The following is a 26,256-nucleotide window of genomic DNA, read 5'->3' as shown; positions in this document are numbered from 1 at the left end:
GGCTGCCCATGTTATCTCAAGCTAACTCTGGCCATTTACTTAGGCTACATCCGGATAGCAGTGTTAAAGGACTTATTCCCATTTCTTGAGCCATATAAAACCACATAAAACATAAAAAAATCAAGCTGCCCAGCTGTATTCTGCCATACAAAGGAGAACCGGTGATTGCAGCTGTCTTGTTTGTTTTTATTGTCTGGACAAGCTAAGGAAAGTAATTGATAGGTTCCCCCAATGAGGATTACCTGCTGATGGAAAAACAACGTTCATCACTTCCACACAAAAGATGAGGTTGCTTTAGGGAAAGGTTAGCAGGGTGTTTGGAATGAAGTTGTTATCAGAACAACTCAAGACATTGTGGGTGCTTCATCACTGGAGGTTTTTAAGAAAAGACTGGACAGTCACTTCTCAGGATTGCTATAGGGTCGCCATCTTGAGCAGGGGGTTGGTTCAGAAGACCTCCAAGGTCCCTTCCGGCTCTATTCTGATGGAATGGCATCTTTGGTCACTTGTCAAGTGGTCTGCAAGTTGGAAACATGTTTGGGCCTGTCAGGTTGGCTATTTCTCGACATGGCTCTGGGGTTCTTCTGGAAGAATAATAATGGTATGTCCCAAAATAGTCCAGCTGTCTGATTGGAGACATAGAGGAGCACATGTTGAAAGAGAATGATCCTTGATTCATCTGGAGTAATTCTGTCCAGCATCATCCAAACCGCTCCTGGTCAGCCTCATGTCTGTGGATGGCCATGCAGCCAGGATGGAGTAAGTGAGACCGCTTCTCCATTTCGCCAAACAAAGTGTAATGGCTCAGAGTATGACCTGTGAAACTCCTTGATGGAAGAAGCAATGAAAAACATATACTGGTGCCAGGACCTGCACTTGGCTAAACCTGGCTGTCCTTCCTGGTTTAAATCATCTTCGTGGAACACAGGATTAACACTCACTCCAGTCCTTAGGCGATTCTTCTGAAATACACAAGGAATCAGTCTTGGTAGCCTCTCCTTCACCTGCACTTGGCTGAGGTGTAATTCAGCACTGAAGGTTCTCTTGGAGGCAATCTGGAAACAAAAGGGGATATACTTTTTAAAAAGCAAGATTCTTCCTGGATTTCTCTGTGAAGCTGTGCAGGGAGAGAAGGAAAAGGCTGAAGCCAGTTATATACACTGTACAACTTTGACCTGCAGTAATCGCTTATCCCTAGTGATACCCTAGTGAGTCGAATCCTTAGGTTCAAATCCCTAGCGCTGCGTAACGGGGTGAGCTCCCGTGACTTGTCCCAGCTTCTGCAAACCTAGCAGTTTGAAAGCACGCCAAAAAAAAAAATGCAAGTAGAAAAATAGGGACCACTTTTGGTGGGAAGATAACAGCGTTCCGTGCGCCTTTGGCGTTGAGTCATGCCGGCCACATGACCACGGAGACGTCTTTGGACAGCGCTGGCTCTTCGGCTTTGAAACGGAGATGAGCACCGCCCCCTAGAGTCGGGAAGGATTAGCACATATGTGTGAGGGGAACCTTTACCTTTTAATCACTTATCATCATCAGCTTAAGGCAAATCATTTGTGCTGCAACACGATGGAGTTGGGTTGAGCCAAAATCATCTTCCCTAGAGGAAAGTCTGATGTGTGTGTGTATGGGGGGTTGTTTTCACCTCCATTTATCCAATTCTCGGAAGCAAATCACCAGCTGCCTTGGAACTGTCTCTGCACTGAAGCCTAACCTGCTTCCCCCACCCCCCAGCCCAGCTAAAAGAGGCTCGTCTTTCTTTGCCTCATTCCTAGGATGCTTTCCTTCCTCCAGACAAAAGCTCTTCAGGGGTATCATGAACCTGAACATGACGCATAAGTGTGTCTGCAATGGCACTCTAAATGCCCGGTCGGAGAACAATTCACATGGTCGGTTGCTTGCATTTTCCTGCCACCTGAGATGCAGGTGTGATGTGTCACTTCCAGTCTCGTGTTGCTTGTTTGTTTGAGAATGACTGCTTCATCCAAGCCACAAGGAGCTCATTGTCTCCTCGCCTGGAAAAGCGCGGGAGATTTGACAGCGCAACATGTTGCACCCCCCCCCCACACACATGTGTGAACTTGGGTGAAACTGCCAAGTTCAATTTAATTTCTTCTCTCATCTTCCGAACTTTGACAATCAATCTACAAGGAGTGGGTTCCCCCCCCCCCAAGCATGTGAAAATGTGTCTTCTCCTTCAACCAGCTCCTTCAACCATCTTTTCCCCAGCATATTCATTCTTCAGGGCTTCTTGGTGCTAGGTAGGTAGGGAAAGGGGTTTGCTATTATTTGATATGCTACTAGCACTGATGACGTTACCTGGTTTGGTAATGAAATGTCTGCAAGGAAACCAGCCAAGCTCAGAGAGCACCAAGAACTCTGCAGTCCAACCCTGAGCTGCATGTATTCTCTTTTATCGATATTCATTCTTGCAAGCAGTTTTCAGTAAAAGGAATTTCACCCCCTTCTCCAATATTTGACATTTTCACTTATTGATATATTATATGGTCAAGCCTGGAACTTTTGGGATCGGCAGTTGAAAATAAATTCTCCGCCCTTCTCAGAGCACCGGTTTCTGCATCTAAGGCCAAAGCTAGCATCCAACAGACCAGAACTTACAAATCATTTCTTCTTCTTTGCGCAAAAGTTTAGCCCTTTTTCTCTTAAGTATAGGAGATTGTCTCTTGGCCATAAAGAAAACTATATCCTTTTGATAGACAGCAAATACGAATTGATTGTGATCATATTTTAAGGGACATTTTTTTGGTTAATCGCTTAATGACTCCACAGATGAGCACACGTGTACACTTCCCCGAGCCATCTGAAATATTTCTTTGCCCACAGGAAAGGAGTGTCTCCTTGACAAAGGCATTCCCCTCTAAGCACAAGGCATCTTAAAAGGATTTAAAAGGGAAAAAAAAGGAAAGAAAGACTGCTTTCTTCATTTACTACCGCGGATGGCTCTGCTGAATTATCAGCCTGCGATAGCTGCATCAGAAAGCCAATAATTGTATGTTTCTGCCCCAACAACTGATATTCTAGAAGACAGACTACTCCTATTCATGGAAGTTCCATTTGGACATTTTTCTGCAAGCTGTAGCATTCGAACCTCATTCTCATCCGAGTAATGTGTTCAGAATAATAGATTTGGAAGTGACCTTGGAGGTCTTCTAGTCCAATCCCCTTCTCAAGCAGGAAACCCTGTGTCATTTCAGACAAACGGTTCTCCAATCTCTTCTTGAAACTTCTGGAGGTAAGTCGTTCCAATGATTAATTTGTTCTAACTATTTGTTCTTTGTTGAATTAATTGTTCAATATAAAAACATGTCAAGTTTCTAAAATTAAATAAGAGAGAGCAGGATTTTTTTTTTTAAGTACATGAATTTAATTAGTTAGTCATCCTATAATGAATGATTCTTAGGGCAACAACACAGAAATATAAAATGAATTAAAGCAACTTGATGAATCATAATCTTTCAACATCTGCGGTTTTTTAAAAAAATAAATTAAAAAATTGCCAATCATTTTTGTCTCATTCCGTGTAAAGTAAGGAAACAGTCAGGGGCTTATTCTGCTTCTGATATTTTAAAAATGAAAAATGCCAGAGAGATGTTTTAAATCTATATATAAAATCTACCTGAACGTGAGTTTCTTAAAAAAAAAACAAACTTGTATGAACTTGGCTGCTAGACTTTGGGGCTTTGTGTCTTGTGAGATCATCTGGTAAAGTTTCTTCTTTAGAGGATTGTGCGAATCCAAACACAGGATTGTTTCAGGAACTGTCTTTACTGCTGACAATGTGATGCCAAAATTAGACAACACCAACACAAGCCCTGTATGGCTATGAAAGTTGGACCATAAGAAAAGCTGAGCGCCAAAGAATGAGGACCCAGATTGTTGGGGGGGCAATAAGTTGACTTTGTAAATATACAAATAGAATGAGACTATTGCCTTACACAATGTAAGCCGCCCTGAGTCTTCGGAGAAGGGCGGGATATAAATGTAAAAAATAAAATAAAATAAAATAAATAAATTGAGGCTTTTGAACTATGATGCTGGAGAAGACTCCTGTGAGTCCCTTGGACTGCAAGGTGATTCAACTGGTCAGTCCTAGAGGAGATCAACCCTGACTGCTCTTTAGAAGGCCAGATCCTGAAGAGGACACTGAAATACTTTGGCCACCTAATGAAAAGGAAGGACTCACTGGAGAAGAGCCTAATGCTGGGAAAGACTGAGGGCAAAAGAAGAAGGGGATGGCAGAGAACGAGGTGACTGGATGGAGTCACCAAAGCAGTTGGCGTGAGCTTAAATGGACTCCAGAGGATGGTAGAGGACAGGAAGGCCTGGAGGAACGTTGTCCATGGGGTCACGATGGGTCGAGCATGACTTCGCAGCTAACGATGACAACAACAACAACACCAGCCTTGTGTGACAGGATTGTGACCAGATCTTTAGAAGTCTCATTGGTGGGGCAAAAAAATTGTGATGTCTGAAAAAGAGAACCATTGCAAGTTTTAGAAGAAGACCGAGTACACATGGGTGCAAAGCCCTCTTGTTCTACCTGGAACAAAAGCAGGAGATAATTTCTAGCACCAAAAGCAAAAGTTAAATAATTCCCAAGGGGAAAGTCAATTTCCTTTCTGTAAGTTTGTGGGTGCTAAAATAACGAATGGTGTTTGTTTTAGGCCAAAGGAAAGGGCTGATTATTATACAAAGATGGGTAGTTAGTTGCTTAGACCCGAAAAAGGATTCTTTCCCCAGAAAAAGATTCACTTTAACATTTGGTATTAATTTAGACAGAAGTATGCTATTAGAGGGACACAGTGGCTCAGGGGCTAGGACGTTGAGCTTGTCAATCGAAAGGTCGGCAGCTCAGCAGTTCGAATCCCTAGTGCTGCCGTGTAACGGGGTGAGCTCCCGTTCCTTGTCCAGCTTCGGCCAACCTAGCAGTTTCGAAAGCACGTAAAAATGCAAGTAGAAAAAATAGGGACCACCTTTGGTGGGAAGGTCACAGCGTTCTGTGGGCCTTTGGCATTGAGTCATGCCGGCCACATGACCACGGAGACTTCTTCGGACAGCGCTGGCTCTTCGGCTTTGAAACGGAGATGAGCACCGCCCCCTAGAGTCAGCAACGATTAGCACGTATGTGCGAGGGGAACCTTTACCTTTATACTATTAAAAGAAAAAAACAGGAGTCATCTACAACATACAATCTGAAGACTGCAAGAGCCACTATGAAGAACAAGCAGCAGAACACACCCGTGAACACCAAACTAGCAGTCAGAAGACATGAAGAAAACGCTTTAATTTCACAACACGTGGACAGAATTAATCATAGTTTCAACTGGGAAATCGTGACCACCTGAGAAAAAGCCAATTCCCCAAAATATACTAGAGCATTCCTGGAAGCCTGGCACTCTTGACAAGTCAGCCATCAATAGACACATGGACGGACGTAAACAACATCTGCATATTGCGTAAAAGAAGCAATCGACAAGCCAGAAAGGGAACCGAAAGGCCAATGTACCTACCCACTAGGAATCCGCACCCGGATGAGTAGAGATTGACACCAAGATTAATTCCAGACCAACCATCAAGAAGTAAACAATACCCCAATCAAGGAACTTCCAAACAAGCTAACAGCCCAACCAAAGGACCACCAAGGCCGCTTCCACCAACACTAACAGGGTAAACCACCAGAATATAAATTGAGAACAAACCCCATTCCTTACTACCACTGATGATGTTACCTAGTTGGGTAATGAAACATCTGCAAGAAAACAGCCGAGCTCCGAGAGCACCAAGGACCTTTCATTTCAACCCTGAGCTGCAAACATCCTCCTTTATAGATGTACATTTATCCAGGGGGAGATAAATGTGAAAAACTTTCTACGAACTTCTTAAGGAGGTGAATCTAAGAAATATCACCTGACTCATGATAAGCATAAACCTGTGAATTTAGCTTTTAAATACCCATGTAAAAGTTTGCATTGAAGGACATGTCCAAATGAGTGTTTTTGAACTATGGACTCGACTAACTGCATTTCTTTACAATAATTGAGCAATCTTGAATACTTTTGGATTCAGTACTGAGTTGAAAAAAAACTTGTGGATAGCTGAAGATCCAACAGGATTTGGTTCAAAGTGTCCAAATCGGTTCATCTTTTAATATTCACACACAAAAATTGAATACAGAGACTCTTGCTTTGTGGTCTCTGTAAGGAGAAAATCTTGGCATCAAAACATTACTCTGAAAGTTTTCTTTTTTTCTGGGGAATAGCATGTGTGAAATCAGAGTCACTTCCCCCAAATTGTTTGCTAAGTTTTCTTTTTCATTACGTTTCGGGCTGGAATATTTTGTTCAGCCTGCAGATGATTGGAACAGAGATACCAATTACGTTTCGGGCTGGAATATTTTGTTCAGCCTGCAGATGATTGGAACAGAGATACCAACAGGTTAGAGAAGGTTGAGTTGTTGCTTTTTTTTTTTTCAAAGTAGAATTAGTCTTAGCCTTGCACAAGGGATGAGTAGCGATAAAAGGTTACAGTATACAAAGGGGAAAATCAGTATTGCTCAAAGGGTAAACAGCACTTGCTACATCAAAGGAAAAATTAGTCAGTGGGAGATAACGTGTTTGAAGTAACTGTTCTAACTCTTGCACGTTTAGTATAACCGGCTCTGAACCCTAAAATGACATACAAGCTGGATCTGGATCTTTCCTATGACGCAAAGGTGAGAAAGGCAATGAGCACACAGAAATCATATTACAAGACCACTTCCTGTGCCTGAAAGAAATCCCAGGGTATCGGGTATCTAAATAGTATTGTGGTACGGACATTGTTGTCAGAGTCACAAGATTTAGGAGAAAATGGCAGCTTAAGAGCCTTGTTCTTTCAGTTTCCAGTGGTCAGGCAGTGTGTGTGCTGTACCTTTTCCAGACAAAACAACTCCTGAGCACAAGAGGGAAATGTGCGTATCCCCAAATGTAGCAAAAGCCGCAAAAACTTTGGCTGGGTGGAAGGAACTCTTCCAAGCAGTTTGGACAGAAAAAAGTATATGCAGATTTACCTCATTGGCTTTTGGGAAATGTGATGGGGACTAGGGAGTGAAATACTTTCATACTTCCATACGTTCACCTCTCACAATACTAGACAACACAGTATCAACAGTAGAAACCTTCAAATTTCTAGGTTCTACCATATCGCAAGATCTAAAATGGACAGCTAACATCAAAAACATCATCAAAAAAGCACAATGAATGTTTTTCCTGCACCAACTTGAGAAAGCTCAAACTGTCCAAGGAGCTGCTGATCCAGTTCTACAGAGGAATGATTGAGTCTGTCATCTGCACCTCCATAACTGTCTGGTTTGGTTCCGCAACCCAACAAGACAGACACAGACTTCAGAGGATCATTAGAACTGCATAAAAAATAATTGCTACCAACCTGCCTTCCATGGAGGACCTGTATACTGTACGAGTCAAAAAGAGGGCTGGGAAAATATTTACAGACCCCTCACATCCTGGACATAAACTGTTTCAACTCCTACCCTCAAAACGATACTACAGAGCATTGCACACCAGAACAACTAGACACAAGGACAGTTTTTTCCCGAACGCCATCACTCTGCTAAACAAATAATTCCCTCAACACTGTCAAACTATTCACTAAGTCTGCACTACTATTAATCTTCTCATCGTTCCCATTACCCATCTCCGTCCACGCATGATTAACTTTGTTGCTTGCATCCTTACGATTTATACTGATATTGATTGTTTCCTGATTGCTTATTTGTAGCCTACGACTATCATTAAGTGTTGTACTTTATGATTCTTGACGAATGTATCTTGTCTTTTTATGTACACTGAGAGCATATGCACCAAGACAAATTCCTTGTGTGTCCAATCACACTTGCCCAATAAAGAATTCTATTCAATAATAAAAAAAAATGAGATGGCTGGAATCCTGAAAAGCAGCATTGCACCCTGTGCGCCCTCTTTGATCACAGATGCTTGGTTTGCATTTAAAAATACAGCCGCTCTCTTGCGCGAACAATTTAGTTGCCTGCCAGCAACATCTCTATCTCTAAATTTCCCTCGTTTCTCAGCTCTCCTGTTCCAAACCCAGTTCAGAGCTCCATTTCTACATCAGTTTATGAATTCCTCGGATGCACATTAAAAACTGCTTCTTACATCTCATCGTCATTTTTCTAGTATTTGTACTTTTGGACGAGCAGTTCCCTACCCTCACCCTCAAGGCCATATATTTTGATGTATCATATGTGCGCCTTGCCATACTTATATCCTATAGTAAAGGCTTGCATTGCACATTAATTCAACAAGTTGCAAATCTGTCTCACTCTGTTTCAAAATGCGACACCTGCACCCTTTTGCTCAACCTACCATTTCCTTATACCCATTAAATCAGATCAGTGGGGATAAGATTTTACAAGGAAGAAGCTTCTTACGCATTCCAAAACTTGCAGTAACTTTGCTTGATGAGGAATGGCTTAGTACTGCTTTAGTCACAATTCAGGTTAGGATTGTGCCCTCCAAGTAGAACTGAGATTGAAATAGGTTCCAGGCATCACAACAGGTTCAAGAGAATGTTGCAACAACTTTCTCAACGGCAACAAAGCTGGACTCCTGACGCCAATATTTTAAATATTTTTCAGGAAACTCTGTTCAGTTGGACTGTTTAGTACAGTGGTCACCAACTGGTGGTCTGTGAAAAAATTTTGGTGGTCTGCACAAAAATGAATTGCATTTTTTTTATATTCCTCAAACTATGGCCCCCTGGGACAGATACGTACAATGAACGTTTGTGTTACTACAGAGAGTCTCCCCCTTTGGGGTCTTTTTCTGCGGGTCGGAGGGGGGCAGAAATTCCGACTTGGGGTCTGCTTTGGCCTCCTGGTATGGGGCTTTGGGCAAAGGCTGGAGGGAAGTGCCACTGGTGGGGAAGTACAGGAGGGCCTCGTTCCAGTGGGACCGCATCGTGGCCTAGAACTGGCTGACCATCTCAGCCCGCTGAGTCTCCAGGCGCCAGTACCTGGCCTTGCACTCCCACAGGTCTTCCCTCTGCTTGGAAAGCCTATGCTCCTAGTCCTCAGTGAGGTGCTTCTGCTGAGCCTCCTTCTTGGTCAGATCCAATTTGAGCCAGCTGTTTTGCCAACTCTTTCTCATGGTGGCTGCTTAGCTCCAACAACTGCTTCCTGTTGGGGTCCTAAGGAGCCTGGGTGGGCAGGCGAGAAGGGGCTGGGAGGGGAGGGGAGGGGCGAGTAGAGGTGCCCCTCAACGCGAGTGACATCAAGTTGACCGCACCCACCCAGTCACATGATCACCTAGCCATGTCCACCCAGCCAGTCATTAGGCAGATCATATTAGTGGTCTGCAGGATTTAAAGTTATGAATCTAGTGGTCCCTGAGGTCGGAAAGGTTGGTGACCCCTGGTTTAGTAAATCTATGTTTTTTAAGCACACAGCATTGCTGAAGTGCCACCCTGTCTGGCTTTCCTAATCCTAACCTGAGAATTCAGGTAAAATAGAAAGTGTAACAATGATGCTCTCTTATCTGCAAAAGCAGTTGATAACAAAAAGGCAGAAGAGGTTGGGAAGATAGCCCAGGGGAACAATGATTCTCCAGGAGCAGCGGGTTACTTCTAAGATAGGTGCTGTAAAATATTTAAGATTACATCTTTGGGTTCAGTTCTGTTCCCTGGTCAGCAATGTTCACATCCAGAGTCCGAGGCGTTTTAAGTTTCAACCGTTAACAAATACGTTTCTGGTTTTCCTGATCACAAGAAAATAAAGTATGCATAATTGTGCATAAGAATCTCCCATTAGAAGACTCATTGTTTTACAGGGTTTCCTGTATTTACATGTGCGTGTAAATCTGAGAGCCAGTTTGGTACAGTGATTAAGACTAAGAAACCAGGAGACAGTGAGTTCTAGTCCCATTTTAGGCATGAAAGCTGGCTGGGTGACTTGGGCCAGTCATCGTCCACAGGGTGATTATTGTTATGGGGGAAATAGGAGGAAGGGAGCTGTGTTAGGTATATTCAGCCACCTTAAGTTATTTGTAAAAATAATAAAGGCAAGATGAAAATCAAAGAAATAAAGACATTCTTGGTGTGTTGATTAGATTCTCAGACAAGAAACACAATTGATAGAATATGGATTTGGGTTTTTTGCATTGTGATTTCATTACGCGATTAGACATTGGGAGAGGGGGAGGAAATAAGATAAAAGGACTAAAAGTTGCTTAAATTGGAAATCAGTCAGACAGTCAGGTTCTGTTAACAGTGTGCATGCCCTTTATTTCTGATTATATTCTCTCTCCTACTAGAGTAGCTCTTCCATGAAACCACTTTGGGACCGCAGGGGATACAGGAAGCAACTTGACATCAACCTGAAGTCCTAGAGCTTCTAAGAAACCAGAAGAAACGTCTGAATCATTTAGTGATGAAAAGAGATGGGAACCTGGACTTTCAAAGAGCCTCTTTGAACTTGGAACCCAGGAGCGAGCGGTTCTGAAAAGAAGCGCAAGACGGCACCAGACCCCCTCTAAAAACCCTCCTAAGAGCCCTTCCATTCCAAACCGAGCAGAACCATCAACATTCCAACAAAGTGAAATTTGTCATCCCCCCCCCCCGCCCCCTTCCTAACTGGCTTTTCTGGTCCAATCACTTCTGATTCCCTTGAAAAGGCAAGGAAGCCCAGCTGATGGACCAGAGGCTGAAAAACTCCAGCCCCTTGGAAATATGACTCAACGGTCCCTATTTGCATACTGAGGCTGGACAGCTCCTAGTCCTTATCTGTGGTTATAAAGGAACGCTTTCGGGATACTTTTGCCAGCTGCTTCAAGCCAAACCCAGAGACGCCTTCTCACAGCTCTGCCAAACGCCGCTCAGCAGAATCCTACATAACAGCGGGCACAAGAACTAGAGGTATTTTGTTCTCCTCTCTTTCCTGGGCATTTATTGTGTGTGGCTTCAGGATACAGATGATTGGTATATATATAGATATATATATATATCACTGTTGACTACAATTAAGGATAGATCCAGCAGAAGCTGAATGAGCGAAATGAATAAAGAGGCTTGGAATGAGTAAATAAATTATCTGCCGCATGCGAGGTATCTGTATCTTCCCCACCATATTAAGACAGTCCCCCCCAACATCACCTTTGCTTTGTCTGACTACAATTTTTGGAATGACAGCCTAAAGCAGGTGTGTCCTACCTTGGCAATTTTAAGACTTGTGGACTTCAACTCCCAGAATTGGCTGGCTGGAGAATTCTGGAAGTTGAAGTTCACAAGCCTTCACAAGGTTGGATGCCCCTGGTCTAAACAATAATATTTTTTTTTAACTCATGCACCCTGAACATATAAAGTATTTCCTTCGGAAATACTTAATGCATCGTAAGTATCCTGAATACCGCAAAAATGCAGATGTTCCCAGCTGACAGAAGAATGCAACTTTCACAGGAAAAATAACAAACAGTTTTTTTTCGGGTGGAAAAAAAATCCATTCAACTGTTAAAGCACAGCCATGGTCATCATCTTTCAGATCATGAAGACTTTCTTGGAGGGGGAAAAAATCATGGAAAGTTACTTTTACCCAATTATTATCATTATTATTTTTGAAACAGATACCCTGTTTCCCTGAAAATAAGACATCCCCTGATAATAAGCCCAATCGGGCTTTTGAGCACATGCGTTAAACCAAGCCTCCCGCCAAAAATAAGCCCTCGCTGAAAATATTTAAACGCAGAGCTGGAAATCAGGTAAGATGGCAACAGGAGCTCCATCTTGCTCCACCTGCCCCAAAATAATAAGACTTCCCCGAAAATAAGGCCAAGTGCTTATTTCGGGGTTCAAAAAAATATAAGACAGGGTCTTATTTTCGGGGAAATAGGGTATAAATTAAGAGAATAAATCAGCAGAAAGTGTTTCTAAGCTTATGCAGCGGGCTGTGAAGCTTTGTAGCACCAAATATAGTTTGGATCAGCGGTTCTCAACATTTTCTTCACCATAAACCCCCTTTAAATACCTTTTGTGGCCATGGACCCCCATCATAAGTTCATAAATGGAACATTTCTTCAATTCTTCACGGACCCCCTATGATGATATTGCAGCCCCCACCCCCCTGGGGTCCTTGGACCACAGGTTGAGAACTACTGGTTTACAGGGCAATAGAATTCCCCACCCCAGCCAAAACAATCCCCATGGTCTCGTAACAGGATTACATGTTTGCAAATTCAGAATAATGTATTTATTCATAGACAGTCTATGAATCTGGCTTTATCTTTAGCCACTTAATGGCACGCATATCTTGTCACTTTGGTTTGTTAACGTGGCATCATAATTAACTTCTGCCTGCGCCAGGAATTTCTATAACTATATAAATCTGTAGTCTAAACTGTCAGTTAGGGGGAAACCAGGGTAGCATATTTTGAGGCGAATTCTCTGGAAACAGGAGAAACCTGTAAAAGCTCCTCTTTGTCCAGCTGCAAGTGAATCCTAACACACTGCTTTTCTTCATCCACTTTTCTTTTTTATCAGTTGTTTGGCAGGAATGGCTGATTTTTAGGGTTTGTCACTGAGTTGTTTCATTTGCATTTCTAAAACTACTTTCTAAGTTTATTTATTTATTTATTTATTTATTTATTGATCACATTTGTATACCGCCCTATCTCCCGAGGGACTCAGGGCGGTTAACAGGCATATAAAAAGAACATATAAATACAGATTAAAACACTAATAAAAAACTTATTCTAACCAGCCTGATTACCAAAACCAATTAAAATCAATATAAAATTTAAAATTTCAAAAATTTAAAAATCTAAAAAACCTAGTCCAGTCCTGCGCACCTAAATAAGTGTGTTTTAAGCTCACGACGGAAGGTTCTAAGGTCCGAGAGTTGGCGAAGTCCTGGGGGGAGCTCGTTCCAGAGGGCGGGAGCCCCCACAGAGAAGGCCCTTCCCCTGGGCGTCGCCAGACGGCACTGCCTAGCTGACGGCACCCTGAGGAGTCCCTCTCTGTGAGAGCGCACGGTTCGGTGAGAGGTATTCAGCAGAAGGCGGTCCCGTAAATAGCCCGGCCCTATGCCATGGAGCGCTTTAAAGGTGGTCACCAACACCTTGAAGCGCACCGGAAGGCCACAGGTAGCCAGTGCAGTCTGCGCAGGATAGGTGTCACCCGGGAGCCACGAGGGCTCCTTCTATCACCAGCGCAGCCGCATTCTGGACTAACTGCAGTCTCCGGATGCCCTTCAAGGGAGCCCCATGTAGAGAGCATTGCAGTAATCCAGGCGAGGCGTCACGAGGCGTGAGTGACCGTGCATAGGGCATCCCGGTCCAGAAAGGGGCGCAACTGGCGTACCAGGCGAACCTGGTAAAAAGCTCTCCTGGAGACGGCCGCCAAATGATCTTCAAAGGACAGCCGTTCGTCCAGGAGGACGCCCAAGTTACGCACCCTCTCCGTCGGGGCCAATGACTCGCCCCCAACAGTCAGCTGCGGTTGCAGCTGACTGTACCGGGATGCCGGCATCCACAGCCACTCTGTCTTGGAGGGATTGAGCTTGAGCCTGTTTCTCCCCATCCAGACCCGTACGGCTTCCAGACACCGGGACAGCACTTCAATAGCTTCATTGGGGTGGCCCGGTGTGGAAAAGTACAGCTGGGTGTCATCAGCGTACAGCTGGTACCTCACACGAAGCCACTGATGATCTCACCCAGCGGCTTCATATAGATGTTGAACAAAGGCGAGAGAATCGACCCTGCGGCACCCACAAGTGAGGCGCCTCGGGCCGACCTCTGCCCCCGTCAACACCGTCTGCGACCGATCGGAGAGATAGGAGGAGAACCACCGATAAACGGTGCCTCCACTCCCAATCCTCCAACCGCGCAGCAGGATACCATGGTCGATGGTATCAAAAGCCGCTGAGAGGTCTAATAGGACCAGGGCAGAGGAACACCCCCTATCCCTGGCCCTCCAGAGATCATCCACCAACGCGACCAAAGCCGTCTCCGTGCTGTAACCGGGCCGGAAACCGGACTGGAACGGGTCTAGATAGACAGTTTCATCCAGGTGTAAGGGAAACTGATATGCCACCATACTCTCTACAACCTTCGCCGCGAAGCGAAGGTTGGAGACCGGACGATAATTACCTAAAACAGCTGGGTCCAAGGCAGGCTTCTTGAGGAGGGGTCTCACCACCGCCTCTTTCAAGGCGGCCGGGAAGACTCCCTCCACCAAGGAAGCGCTCGTAATTGCCTGGAGCCAGCCTCGTGTCACCTCCTGGGTGGCCAGCACCAGCCAGGAGGGGCACGGGTCCAGTAAACATGTGGTGGCATTCAACCTACCCAACAACCTGTCCATGTCCTCGGGAGCCACAGGGTCAAACTCATCCCATAAAATATCACCAAGACCACCCTCGGACGCCTCCCCTGGGCCACTGCAATTTTGGTCCAAACCGTCCCGAAGCTGAACGATTTTATCGTATAGATAACCGTTAAACTCCTCAGCACGTCCCTGCAACGGGTCATCCCGCTCCCCCTGATGAAGGAGGGAACGAGTCACCCGAAACAGGGCGGCTGGGCGGTTATCTGCCGACGCAATGAGGGAGGAGGCGTAGCAACGCCTCGCTTCCCTCAGTGCCACTAGGTAAGTCCTAGTATAGGACTTCACTAGTGTCCGATCAGCCTCGGAGCGGCTGGACCTCCAAGAACTCTCCAGGCGTCTTCTCCGGCGCTTCATCCCCCTCAGCTCCTCGGAGAACCAAGGAGCCGTTTGGGACCTGCGCCGGGTCAGAGGCCGCAAAGGCACGACACGATCTAAGGCCCCCGCCGCGGCCCGTTCCCAGGCCGCAACTAGTTCCTCAGCCGTGTCGTGAGCCAGACCCTCAGGAAATGGCCCAAGCTCCGTCCGGAACCTCTCAGGGTCCATCAGGCGCCTGGGACGGAACCAGCGTACTGGCTCCGTCTCCCTGCGGTGTTGAGTGGCGGTCAGAAAGTCCAGGCGAAGAAGAGTGATCTGACCATGACAGAGGTTCAATAACTATTTCCTTCAAATCCAGATCTCTCAGCCACTGACCAGAGATAAAAATCAGATCCAGAGTGCCACCCCCAATGTGAGTAGGGCCATCAACTACTTGAGTCAGGTCCAAGGCCGTCATGGAAGCCGTGAACTCCCGAGCAGCTGTCGATGACGAGCCGGAAGATGGCAAGTTAAAGTCCCCCATGACTAGAAGTCTGGGGGTCTCAACTGCCACCCCAGCAAGCACCTCCAGGAGCTCAGGCAGGGCAGCTGTCACGCAGCAAGGAGCCAGGTACACGACCAGCAAGCCCATCTGACATCTATGACCCCATCTCACAAAAGGATTCACACCCGCAATCTGAGGCACAGTGGTCTCCTCGACTCTAGACTCTCTAATCACAACCGCCACCCCACCACCCCTACCCTGACCCCTCGGCTGATGGAATGCTCGGAAACCCGGCGGGCACCTCTCGACCAGGGGCACGCCCCCTTCTGGGCCCAGCCAGGTCTCCGTGCGCCCCTAAGGTCCGCGGCACCCCCCTGAATAAGATCGTGAATTAGGGGGGCCTTATTGGCCACGGACCGTGCGTTGCACAACATCAGCCGAAGGCCAGGGCCCTGAGGGTCCTGACCATCCGGGAAACGGGAGAAGTTTGAGGGCTCGGGGCGCGCGATCGCCTGCAGACATCGGCGCGCCCCCTAACACGATGTGAGCCCCACTTCCGCCATATCTGCCCCTCCCCTAACCGTGGAAATGTCACCACCCTCAACCAATGGAGCACCAACCCCCATGACCTCGGACCCACCAACCCCGCCACGAGCATGCGCAGGAACTGGACTCCCACCGGCGGGTTTCCCCAACACCCGCCCTTAAATCCCTCCCACCCACCCCAACCCAAACCTATCCATTTCCTCCCCTTAAAAACCCGTTGATGGACATTTTGTCTTCTCTCCTGAGGAGGCTTTAAGGCGATGGCAGCATTTAACCTCTTTAAATTAGTGCTTTCTTGTGAATCAAAGCCACATACTTTTTTTTAAGTTTACAATCCGCTGCAGACTAAAGTCAGACCTTTGCGTCACAGAATATGTTCTATGAAATTCATTGGTGTTTACTTCCCGGTGGGGGGTGGAAACTTCCTCTTCTCATCTTTAAAGTTAGAGGAGAACAGACACAGTGAATTATATAACTCAGAGTAGACGCAGAGAGAGGGCAAAGCTTCTGGAGGGGGCATGGTTATCTTCAGCATTTAACTGCACTTACCCCATCGTTCAAGGTAGCTTACATAGTGTTATCTCCTCCTCTCTTTCCCCAGAAACAACAGCACTGGGGTTGGACTGTGGTGAGGATTGACTGCTTTCTCCTATTTTGGCTCCTTTGATGGTGTTCTGACGTAGGCTTCCTCAGCAGAACGAAGCCGAGTCCTTGTCTCGATAAACCCCTTTTATAGTTAGTTCACAATTACCGACCTTTATTAGGCTTGGAGAATGGCCAGACCAAGATCTTTCAGATGCCACGATACTTGGGAAAAATGCAGTAATGAACTAATTGTCTCTTGCAAACTCCTCTTTCACCCCTCTTTTATTCCCTCTGGGAGGGGCCATTCATCATCCACCTGCGGCCTTACTCCCAAGTCGACCCTTGTTCTTTAGCTGTTCCTTTCGTCTGGCAGCTCTGCACATGTGCACACTGGGAACAGGCTCCAGCTGTTCGTCTGCCTCACTGATGTCTGACTCCAAAGGCAGCTGATAACTGGCATACGGCCCTGGCCCCCTCTCTGCCTCCGATGCAGAGCCCTCATCAGAGCCTTCCCCAGACTCCAAGACTGGCCCACGTTCCTCCCCAACCTCCTCACTATCCGAATCTGCTGCCAGTTCTGCTGGCGGGCCACAACAGACAGGTGTCTCTGAAGATGCTGATTATTCGGTTTTTACTCTTAGAATCGAATAAATCCATTCCACAGTTTGAGAGGGGTTACTAAGCTAGGAAGAAAGGTCCCCTTTTTCATCTGGCGGCACCTTTCCGACATCTAATGGAGATGGACACTTGGCAAGTTGCCTAGTAAAAGCATGGTTGTGAATTTATTTGTCTAGCTAAACTTATTTGCTCAAAGCTCGTATAAAAGTCCTCATAAAAGATACCTGTTACCTGGAAAACAGGTACAGGCCCTTTCCCACAAAATGGCCTCTCCTCTGTCTTCAAAGAGTGTAGCAAGAACTTGAACCCAGGATCTAGTGCCCAGAAGGCAAAGATTGGGCCATAGAACTGCAGAACTTTCTCCCCAGTTTTAAGTGCCAGCATCTTTTTCGTCCCTCTTCCTCTGGAAACAACAGCCCTGGGGTTGAACTGTGACCAAAGAGAAAACGATCTGATCCAAAGATACTTGAATGCTAGATTATAAGCATGTGTTGTTTAGACATCTACAAGTAAGTTCTTGACTTATCACTGAGCCGCAATTTTCTCTTGCTAAGAGAGGGAGCTGTTGAGTTTTGCCCCGTTTTACGACCTTTCATGCCACATTTGTTAAGTCAACAACTGCAGTAGTTAAGTTAGTAGCACCGTTGTTAAGTGAATCTGGCTTCCCACTTGACTTTGCTTGTCAGACGGTTGCAAATGGGGGATCACATGACCTCGGGACACCGCGACCGTCATTAATATGAACCCCAGTCGCCAAGCGGCCGAGTTTTGATCACGTGACCATGGGGATGCCACAACGGTTGCAAGTCTGAAAAACCGGTCGTGTTTTTTTTTTCCCAGTGACGTGGTAATTTCCAAACGGTCACTAAGTGAACTTTTGTTAAGTCGAGGACTTCCTGTGCATCAAGCCATGGGTTAGTGATGCTTTTGACTCCACCTGACTGAGTAGGCGGGACTTTTATGATCTCCCCAAATGGCATCAAGGACTTTTCCTGTTAGCTAGTGAATTTTGATGGGTGGATCAGACGGTGGCGCTCATCCTCCAACAGGATTTCATTACATCAGAAGTCACAATGTCGGATAACGGGTGCAGAATCTGGCTTTGAATCACTGTATTTTCTATGCAACGTGGTGTTGGAAATGCAAAGATGATTCAGTAGCTACTTGTCCGGGGCCTAATGTTATCATCCGTACGGATAATAACCGGTGTTTAGCTTTTTTAACCTGATGATGACATTGATATAACTCAATTGCTTGCATCATATAGCTGTTACACAACTCCTTTTCTGCCTGGAACCCGCCTTAACTTTCCTACTGAGGAAAAACCATTCGAAATGTAAATGGCTTCGGAAGTCAGATAACCAACGGATCGGGAAGAGGTAGAACTCAAACCGAGTGTTTCAACGTTTCAGGCCGCGACGGGGATTTTTTTATGTGTGTTACAGGCAGCAGAATTTTGCATTTTTTTATAACTAACCTCTGAACAGTGAAAAGGGGAACATTTCTGAGAAGAGGTAAATAAAGCAGAAACCGGTGGGATTCTACCGGTTTGGACCGGTTCGGGTGAACCGTTAACTTCCAGTCATGAGTGAACTGGTTCTCTCTTTCTTTGAAATGGGCCCACCCACCCCTGCGTTATACTCACCTATATTTCTGCTTCCAAAGCCCAGATGATTGGGTCGGCAGAGTGGATTGCCGCTCCTCAGCTGTTTTCCTTGCTCTCAGCGACGTGGAAGTTCAATTTTCTGCACATGCATCTGGCGCACGAGCGAGACAAGAGCGTGTGTGTGCACTAAGCACGCGCTCAGCGAACCGGTTTTTAAACCGGTAGGATCCCTCCACTGGCTGTCAGCATAGAAAGCATGATAACTGCAGATGGAAATGAGATGAATTTAGTAACCGCCATCCTGATATAGATGTTTTCTGCAAAATACATCCCAAAATACAGTTCCTTACAGAGACATTTATAAAGGCAAATGCTTCTCCTGTCCATTTCCTTATAGCAGGGGTCAGCAACCCATGGCTCTGGAGCCGCATGTGGCTCTTTCATCCCTCTGCTGTGGCTCCTTGTTGCTGGTCGGCTCCACAATTGATAGGGCTTTCGGTTAGGACAGGTAGAGGAAAAAGGACGCCGCGCTAGGAGGAGTCTCTATGGTGGGGGGAACCGGACTTCCGGTTGGCTCCAGAATTGAGCAGGGGGGCTTCTGGTTAGGACCTTTGTGGGTCTTTGAGTGTTTAAGGTTGCCAGTCCCTGCCTTATAACTTCTCTGGCTCTGTCCTTTCCTTTTCTTTAAGCTTCTGGCGCCATGAAATTCCTGCTTGTTGGCTTTTTAGAACAATTCCCTGAAAAGCTTTTGTCATACAAGTCTGAAACTTCCAAATTTGGCCTGACCTGGAACATTTTTTGGTGGAATGCCTTGAAACTACGTACATCAATACTGTTACTCATTCTGCCCAGTACGCATTCGACTATCTTTCATCTCAACCAGCAGAGTGCAGTATCTTATAAAGACTTTGCTCTGTTTTTTAAATTGGTGTAAGGACTTCTCGGGAAACAGGTGTCTAGTTTTTATAGTTCAGCTGTCACTGCTTTAAAAAAAAAGTTGTATTAAAATGATAATTTAAAAAAACCAATCTTGACTAATCAGTTTTTAGCATAGGTTCCAAGAGTGAAGAAACAGCTGTTCTCTTAAGACTGCTGCTGTATTCCCTTTGTTGATTTGACAAGACTTTCAAAATCCAAAAAAAAAAAAAATCATCTACCCAGCCCACCCCATAGGACACTGCAATTCGTAACTGGTACTGACACGTGTAACCAGTCAGTGTTGAAATCTGGGAAGTGGAACGATACTCCTGAAAGTTGTATCCTGTGATTTAAATTCCTCACTCCTTCTCCTGGACAATTATTGGACCTGGAGACCTATTTAAGGTTTGTAAGAATGAGGAATTATTACAGACAGCAAGGTTAGAATCCAGGCACTGGATTAATCACGCTGCTTGAAAATTCTCTCAAACTTGGAGAGGAGTTGGGGGGGGGGGAGAGAGAGAAAAAAGAGGAGGAGTGATGGATTATAAATCCCTGAAAAGGGCCTGACTCTGGTATTTATTTACCTCTGGGTTGCCCTCATTCAGAATCCCAACCTCCTGTTTCAGGTTTACAGAATGAAGGACGTTTTGCCGAAAGAAACGGAGAACGAAACAAAAGAGGAGGACGCGGCCCTGATTGAATTCTACAGCTCTTTCAAGGACCTCTTTGAGTTCTTCTGTCTAAATACCACGATCCATGGCACCATTCGCTTGGTCTGCTCGAACAGCAATAGGATGAAAACCGCCTTCTGGGCCCTGCTCTTCTTATCCAGCTTTGCTATGCTCTACTGGCAGTTTGCGCTGATCTTCAACCAGTACTGGGCCTACCCTGTGGTCATGTCAATGTCGGTTCATTCAGAGCCAAAAATGTTCCCTGCCATCACTCTTTGCAGTTTGAATCCTTCTAGGTAAGTCCCCCACCCCCCACCATCCACCCCATTCCTTCTGAATTTTGGAAAATTGAACCGAAGTAGTTTCCCCTGCCAACTCCAAAAAAGCTCCTTACCATCTTAATTGTTACAGTTGTTCCAAGGATATTATTCTTTAGGACTTGGTGTTTCCTCTTCGGATTTAGTCATCTGTACTGTTGTTGCTTTTACTGTTTTCTACTTCTTCTAGTTTTTATATACTCCGTTTCCTTGAAAATACAACCTATCCCAAAAGTAAGCCCTAGCTTGATTTTTTTTAAACACGTGTGCCCAATATAAGCCCTACTCCCCCAAAATAAACCCTAATTAAGATCCTGCCCACTCCAAGGTGCATGGCAGAGGTGAAATGTAAAATTTGTTACTACCGGTTCTGTGGGTGTGGCTTGGTGTTGGGGGGTGTAATGTGACTGGGTGGGCGTGGCCAACATTTTTTTTTTTACTTTTAAAAGCATTTTTTTCTACAATCTCTTCAGCCAAAGAGGTTGTAAAAAAATGCTTTTAAAAGGCTCTGATGATCCCGGCTGAGCCATGGGATTATCAGAGGCTTTTTTAAAAAAACTTTTAAAAGCATTTTTTCGGCCAAAGAAAAAATGCTTTAAAAAAAAAAAAGAGCCTCTGATGATCGCACGGCTCAGCTGGGCATGGGGGGGGGCAGGGATTTTTGCTACCGGTTCTCCAAACCACCTGCCGCCATCGCTATCAGTCCAAACTGGGAACATTTCACCCCTGGTGCACAGGTAAAAATTAAGCTAAGGTAGGGATGGGGGTGGGTGGGGTGGAACTGTTCTACTACTTACCTTCGGACAGTTGCAGCCAGGCCTCGCATACCCCGACACCAGCCTTCCCAGCCCATTTCTTCTGCAACTGGTAAGGCTTTCCTGAAGGCCTCTGACAGCGAATAGGAGGCTGGGGGCGGGGTTGGCGATGCGTGCAAGTGAGGTGAGCTAGTGGACGACATCCCCCAACCCCCAAAAATAAGACCTGGTGCTTTTTTTGGTGGGGAAAAAAATATAAGACAGGGTCTTATTTTTGGGGAAACACAGTATTGTTTGCCTCTTAACATCCCTGGGAGAACTGAAGCCGCTTACACATTGGATGAATAAATGAATCAAATGATTTTATATGGGTGTCATAGCCAATCAGGGATCAGAGAGTAAATAGGCCAATGTTATGGCTCTAGACAGCTGAACTGATTTTAGCTCCTGCTGATGTCCTTGAGGACTGTTGACTGTGAGCGCAAAAGTTCCTGGAGATTAATCAAACATAATTAATGGGATAATTAGCATAACCCAGCATACTCTAGCGTTTAGGGAATAGGATAATAATTTCCTCCCAAACAAGATCTCGGAAATTTCCCCCCCGGCTTTTTATCAATCCTTTGTCATGTCTGCTATCTTCCCAGGATCAGTCCAATCAATCAAGATTTAGCTCAACTGGATAATCTGGCGAGGGAAACCTTATATAATTTATATGGCTTCCACATTCCTAAGAGCACCCTAGAAGACGTCAGCATCGACTTTTCAGGAGAAAATCCTGGCAAGGTCAACAGCTCCAAGTTTCAGCTGGATCGTAACGTCGCCCTAGTGAAGATGGGTGGAAAAGTGGGCTTTCGGCTGGTAAGTGGAACACCTTATTTGTAATGCCTTCCTTGATCGACCACTTGCATCCAATTTAGAGTTTGAAGGATTCTCAACGTAGACTTATTTTTTGAGGGGAGGGAAAAATCCTCCCCTGCTCAAAAGATCAATGAAAACTTAACGTATTTAGTATAGGCGGTCCTCGACTTACGGCCACAATTGAGCCCAAAATTTCTTTCATTGAGTGAGACATTGGTTAAGCAGGTTTCGCCCCATTTTACGACCCTTGTTAACCGAATCACTGCAGTTGATAAGTTAGTCACCCGTTGTTAAGCGAATCCGGGTTCCCCGTCGACTTTGCTTGTCAGAAGGTCGCAAAAGGGGATCACGTGACCCCACCCCGGGGCACCGCGACGGTCATATATATGAGGCAGCTGTGTCTGAATTTTGATCACGTGATCGTGGAGATGCCACAAAGGTTGTAACCGTGAAAAATGGTCTTACGTCGCATTTTTCAATGCCATTGTAACGTTTGGATGGTCACTAAACGAACTGCCGTAAGTGGAGGACTACCTCGAGTATTCCCAGCGCGCTGATCTGGAAAAAGAGAACTCTTGCCCAGTAACCTTGCTTATCTTCCTTAAGTTTCTTAATTCCCTGATTAGATAACCCTTAATCACCAGGAGATAACCCCCCAGTTGGGTGAGAGCAGAGCTTCTACTGCAAATCAGTCAGTTGCCAGTGATAGAAAAGCCCAGGCCATTCAATCTGGAAGAAGTGAGGCAAGCTTTTACTAGTGTAGAATCATCATGATGAAAGAGGGAGCTTTGTTTAAAAAAAAATAAATATGACTCAGTCCAGCCCAAGGCACTTCCCCCAGCGCAGTTCTTGCCTCTCCCACAATAACCTCGCTCCTTTTGTACCTGTAAAATAAATAATAATCATGGGCTTAAGGCATGTGTTATTGTTAAACCCCAGCAACAAACCTGGCAATTAAGAATAGCTTAAGGAAGGCAAGAAGTGTATTGCTCAGAGCTCATGAGATACCGGCTCAGTGAGAAGATCCCGTAGTATCTTGACGTCCGGATTCAAGATTTATGGGTGGCGATGCGGTCCATATACGTCTAATTTCAACATCGCATTAGTGGCGGCAGTGTTCGTGTTCGCTGCCTTGTGCTGGCACAAAGAGGAGCCATTTAAAAGGGGGGGGGGAAATAGACAGGTTTTCTCCCCTGTTAAAGATTGATTCTTGCGTCTCTCTCAGGCATAGGAAGTAATGTCTGCTGTAAGGGAGAAAAGCTAGACCAGAATGATCGAAGTTTAAAAGGACAGAATAATCCACTACTCGCAGGGCTAACGTCCCTTGTGTCCCATTTGCGGGTCTCTATTGTTGGAAACATACGGATGCGGTGACCCAGTGGCTAAGACGCTGAGCTTGTCGATCGAAAGGTCGGCAGTCCAGCGGTTCGAATCCCTAATGCTGCGTAACAGGGTGAGCTTGTCCCAGCTTCTGCCAACCTAGCAGTTCGAAAGCAAGTAAAAAATGCAAGTAGAAAAATAGGGACCACCTTTGGTGGGAAGGGAACAGCGTTCCGTGCCCCTTTGGCGTTGAGTCACGCCGGCCACGTGACCACGGAGACGTCTTCGGACAGCGCTTGGCTCTTCGGCTTTGAAATGGAGATGAGCACCGCCCCCTAGAGTCGGGAACGACTAGCACATATGTGCGGGGGGAACCTTTACCTTATTGTAGGAAGCAGTGTCCAAGAAAGCAGTAGCATCTATCCAAACCTTGGACAGGTAGTCCTCCACTTACGATAGTTTGTTTAGTGACCCTTCGAAGTTACGACAGCGCTGTACAAAGTGACTTATGAATGCTGATCTTGCAGCATCCCCATGGTCACGTGATCAAAATTCAGACACTTAGCAACTGACTCATATTTACGACAGTTGCAGTGTCCCAGGGTCACGAGATCCCCTTTTGCGACCTTCTGACAAACGAAAGTCCAGGGGGAAGCCAGATTTATTTAACAACCGTGTTACTAACTTAACAACGGCAGTCTTTCACTGAACAACTGTGTCAACAAATGTCCTAAAATGGGGCAAAACTCCCTTAACAACTCTCTTGCTTAACAACAGAAAGTCGGGGTTCAGTTGCGGTCATAAGTCAAGGATTGCCCTTATTACAGTTTCTTAGAATCTCCGCATATTTATCTTCCTCCTTTTCTTTTCTATTTTGTTCCCAAGTGCAACACAACAGGTGGAAATTGTTACAACAAGGTCTACATTTCTGGAGTGGATGCCGTCCAAGAGTGGTACCGTTTCCACTACATGAATATCATGTCACAGATCCCGTCCATTATCAAAACGTCCCAAAATGATGATCACTTCAAAAACTTGATCTATTCTTGCCAATACGATGGGGAGCCGTGCCGAACGAGGTAATTTAACGTCTGCCTCTGCTTTTGGGGGCAGGTGGGCTGTTTTGCTCTGGATTATCACCTCCCCAGTATGGAAATCCTTCCCCTGTCCAACCTTTTTGACTCACATCATAAAACCAGGGATGCTATTCAGCAGGTTCTGACAGGTTCGGGAGAACCGGTAGCGGAAATTTCGAGTAGTTTGGAAAACCGGCAAATACCACCTCTGGCTGGCCCCAGAGGGAGGTGGGAATGGAGATTTTGCAATATCCTTCGCCCTGGAGTGGGGTGGGAATGGAGATGTTGCAGTATCCTTCCCCTTCAATACCCATCAAGCCACAGCCACAGAACCAGTAGTAAAAAAATTTGAATTCCATCACTGCATAAAAAAACCATTTGAAAGGATCCGGATACAACCAATTCGCCCTATACAGGTAGCCCTCGACTTATGACCACAATTGACCCCCAAATTTCTGTTGTTAAGTGAGACAGTTGTTAACGGAGTTTTGCCCCATTTTACGACTTTTCTTGCCACCGTGGTTAAGTGAATCAGTGCAGTTGATCAGTTGGTAGGTTGGTGGTTAAGTGAATCCTACTTCCCCGTTGACTCTCCTTATTGGAAGGTCGCAAAAGGAGATCCCATGATCTTGGGACACAGCAACGGTCATAAGTCTGAACCGGTTGCCAAGCGTCTGAATTTGGATCACACGATCACGGGGTTGCTGCAAGGGTCATGAGTGTGAAAAACGGTCGTTCAGTGCCATTGTAACTTTGAACGGTCACTAAACGAACAGTTGTAAGTCGAGGACTATCTGTACGTAGTATCAAGCTAAAGACATCGGGGGGGTTGGGTGGGTGGGAATGAAAGCAAAACCAGGCGAATAATGAACAATGCCGGGTTTTCCCCTTTGGAAACGAGCATGGATCATTAAACGGATTAGCCTCAAAGCAACTGCAGGGTATCCCTTTGCATCTTCCCTTTTCTTTTCTATTTTGTTCCCAAGTGCAACACAACAGGTGGAAATTGTTACAACAAGGTCTACATTTCTGGAGTGGATGCCGTCCAAGAGTGGTACCGTTTCCACTACATGAATATCATGTCACAGATCCCGTCCATTATCAAAACGTCCCAAAATGATGATCACTTCAAAAACTTGATCTATTCTTGCCAATACGATGGGGAGCCGTGCCGAACGAGGTAATTTAACGTCTGCCTCTGCTTTTGGGGGGAGGTGGGCTGTTTTGCTCTGGATTATCACCTCCCCAGTATGGAAATCCTTCCCCTGTCCAACCTTTTTGACTCACATCATAAAACCAGGGATGCTATTCAGCAGGTTCTGACAGGTTCGGGAGAACCGGTAGCGGAAATTTCGAGTAGTTTGGAAAACCGGCAAATACCACCTCTGGCTGGCCCCAGAGTGAGGTGGGAATGGAGATTTTGCAATATCCTTCGCCCTGGAGTGGGGTGGGAATGGAGATGTTGCAGTATCCTTCCCCTTCAATACCCACCAAGCCACAGCCACAGAACCAGTAGTAAAAAAATTTGAATTCCATCACTGCATAAAAAAACCATTTGAAAGGATCCGGATACAACCAATTCAAGTGCTTCTTCGCCCTATACAGGTAGCCCTCGACTTATGACCACAATTGACCCCCAAATTTCTGTTGTTAAGTGAGACAGTTATTAACAGAGTTTTGCCCCATTTTACGACCTTTCTTGCCACCGTGGTTAAGTGAATCAGTGCAGTTGATCAGTTGGCAGGTCGATGGTTAAGTGAATCCTACTTCCCCAT

The 26,256-nt window shown here is 45.7% G+C and overlaps 1 protein-coding gene across 1 annotated transcript in view; it reads left to right on the top strand.

The window, feature by feature from the left end:
- Positions 1-26,256, top strand: part of SCNN1D (sodium channel epithelial 1 subunit delta) — a 44,870-nt gene that overhangs the window by 2,929 nt on the left and 15,685 nt on the right. The window contains exons 2-4 of the mRNA XM_058160891.1: positions 20,108-20,448; positions 21,872-22,085; positions 24,291-24,484. Of these exons, the coding sequence (XP_058016874.1) occupies positions 20,108-20,448; positions 21,872-22,085; positions 24,291-24,484 (749 nt within the window). The remainder of the gene's footprint in view (positions 1-20,107; positions 20,449-21,871; positions 22,086-24,290; positions 24,485-26,256) is intronic.

Source organism: Ahaetulla prasina, chromosome 18, assembly GCF_028640845.1.
Source record: "Ahaetulla prasina isolate Xishuangbanna chromosome 18, ASM2864084v1, whole genome shotgun sequence".
NCBI classification, from domain to species: Eukaryota; Metazoa; Chordata; class Lepidosauria; order Squamata; family Colubridae; genus Ahaetulla; species Ahaetulla prasina.
Note: the sequence above shows the minus strand (reverse complement) of the source record. Positions and strands in the feature narration are given on the sequence as shown.